Source organism: Cynara cardunculus (genome assembly GCF_001531365.2).
Source record: "Cynara cardunculus var. scolymus isolate 2C chromosome LG 3, CcrdV1, whole genome shotgun sequence".
In the NCBI taxonomy this organism is placed as follows: domain Eukaryota; kingdom Viridiplantae; phylum Streptophyta; class Magnoliopsida; order Asterales; family Asteraceae; genus Cynara; species Cynara cardunculus.
Window position 1 is genome coordinate 28,412,907 of NC_037530.1, and position 2,458 is coordinate 28,415,364.

General features: G+C 38.3%; 1 protein-coding gene across 1 annotated transcript; it reads right to left on the reverse strand.

Annotated features, from left to right (window-relative positions):
- Positions 1 to 773: 773 nt before the first annotated feature.
- LOC112509105 (protein JINGUBANG-like) lies at positions 774 to 1,979 on the reverse strand. The gene has a single exon (XM_025113974.1). It carries the CDS (start codon positions 1,977 to 1,979, stop codon positions 774 to 776), a length of 1,206 nt encoding a protein of 401 aa, XP_024969742.1.
- Between the last annotated feature and the right edge of the window lie 479 nt (positions 1,980 to 2,458).

The window sequence follows — 2,458 nt, forward strand, 5'->3', positions numbered from 1 at the left end:
ATTATTTTTTTAATTTAATTTACGTTTAATAATGAAATAATTTATTTTTGGTTTAATAATATAATATTTTATAAAAATGATAATTAAGTATTCTGTTAGAACTTAATGATTATCTTAATTATATTTTAAATTTTTTATATTTAAAATAAGATGTTTATTTTGTATTTGATTATGTTTATCTGCAATTTGTTACACGAATTCAGATATGGAGCTTTAATAAGTTGTACTTACGCACAATATACTTGTAATCTTGAGTTTTAAGTAATATGCATTAATAAACGATACCTTACGCATAAAAAGTAGTTTTTAAGAGTTTTTGTCAAATGCTTTATAATATAGTATATATTAATTTTTTTTATAATTTAATTGAAGTTTAATAATGAAATAATTTATTTTTGGTTTAATAATATAACATTTTATAAGATAATAATTAAGTATTCTGTTAGAACTCAATGATTATTCTAATTATATTTTAGATTTTTTATATTTAAAATAAAATGTTTATCATGTATTTGATTGTGTTTATCTACAGTTAGTTATACGAATTCAGATATGGGATGAACGAGTTTAAGAGTTTTTAAGAATTTTAAGAGTTTTTAAAAGTTTTAACCAAATGTTTTATAAAATAGTATAGATATAGATATATTATATATTACAATCAGCACCTAAAATTCCATCTGAATAAAACAAAATCAATCCAAAAGCAAACTAAAGCTAACACTAAAACTCAACTTAACAACCGTCCGTCAACATCTCGCCGTCGGTACCTAATCTCACGAAACATTCCCGTTTCGTACCATCGCCGTTCGCTGCATCTCCGGCGACTGCTCCGGTACGCTCCATACTTTCACCGATTTGTCCAAACTGCCACTATAAACCACCCATTTCCCATCACCGCCCTTCTCCACCGTCAGACACTTCACTGGCCCTGTGTGCCCCCTTAGAACCGACATGCATGTGTGATTCGACCCCTCCCTCAGCCACACGCATATCGTTTTATCAGCTGATCCGCTGAACACCAAATTTCCGGCGGCCGCAAGACACAGCACCGCCAGTTTATGCCCCTTGAGGACTCCGCCGTGTGAAAGCTGCTTTTTCAGCTCCCAAAAGTTCACAAACCCGTCCGACGACCCGCAGTACACCACCGATCCCGATTTCGACACCGCCAACGCCGTCACCGCGCATTCTTGGTCCAGCAGCGTCTGCACATACTTATGCTTCATGTTCTTCCCCCACCCTTCTCGTCTCCACACCTTCACCGACCCCTCCGCCGATCCCGTGAACACCAGGCCGTCGCCGGTGGAGACGATGGAGTTCACGGCGTCGTCGTGGGCCTTCACTGATTCTAGACATTTTGAATTCGACGTTTTCCATACTTTAAACGTTCGGTCCCATGAAGCCGAATAAAGCAAACCATCTTCTTCGTTCATGCTGAGGCTGGAAATGGCGTCGCAATGCCTGATCCAAAGCGTCGTACAGTTTCGTTTCACCTCAACGTAATTCTTCGACTTCATGGAAGTTTTCAAGATGTCGAAAAACGTGGGGAATGTTCCAATGCGTTTATGAATTCTTGGGTCTTTCGTGTTCGATTTCCAAACACGAATCTTCCCGTCTTGATGGCCGGTCAAAATCTTGTTGCCGGAAATTATAATCGCCTTCACAAGACCACTGTTGGACTTGAATGTGGTAAACATGTTCATGTTTTTCCAGACATGGATGTTCTTGCTGTCCGATCCGGTGTAGAGGAGGCCACCGGCGGCAGCCAGGGAATAAATGTTGCCTTCCTCCCGAACCAGGGAACCGACGAGGCCATTATCAGGACTAGCAGTGGACGATGGTTGGAAAGAAGATGTCTGGTTCCATGGTGACATCATCAATGGAGAACCCTCACCGCTGGTACGATTGGAATCGTAACCGTTGTCATCGCCGTTGATGTAGTCGTCGTCGGCCGGTGGAGAGTTTGTTTGACGAGGATGCATGGTATGATTATTGTCTCCAAATTGGGTTAATAATTTCTTAGAATTCTGTTTCTTGTTTATTTTCAAATTCGATATTCATACAAAAATGAATGAAAAAGCCGATGATCTTGGGATTGGAGTGATACCGATTAATCGGAATTTATGATTGGAAAACGATGAAGGAGATAATGGGGGGTAGAAAGTGAGAGATTGATGGGAGGAGGGTATAAATAGTGGAGTGGGATAAGGAAATGATGACACGTGTAAGAGAAATATATAAGAGGAAAAACGTAATTGCTGCGTTAAGAATCATTTTCCATGCTTTCGGGGTCCGAAACTTCCGTCGTCTTCCTTTTGTTGCATCAAAATTATTCCCATTAAAAATAAAATAAAAACATGTGAACTATCCTCCTTGTATCATCTACTTTAACGATGTAAATATGGTCCTTTACATTAAAATCAGGTATCTATACTATATTATAAAGTATTTGACAAAAACT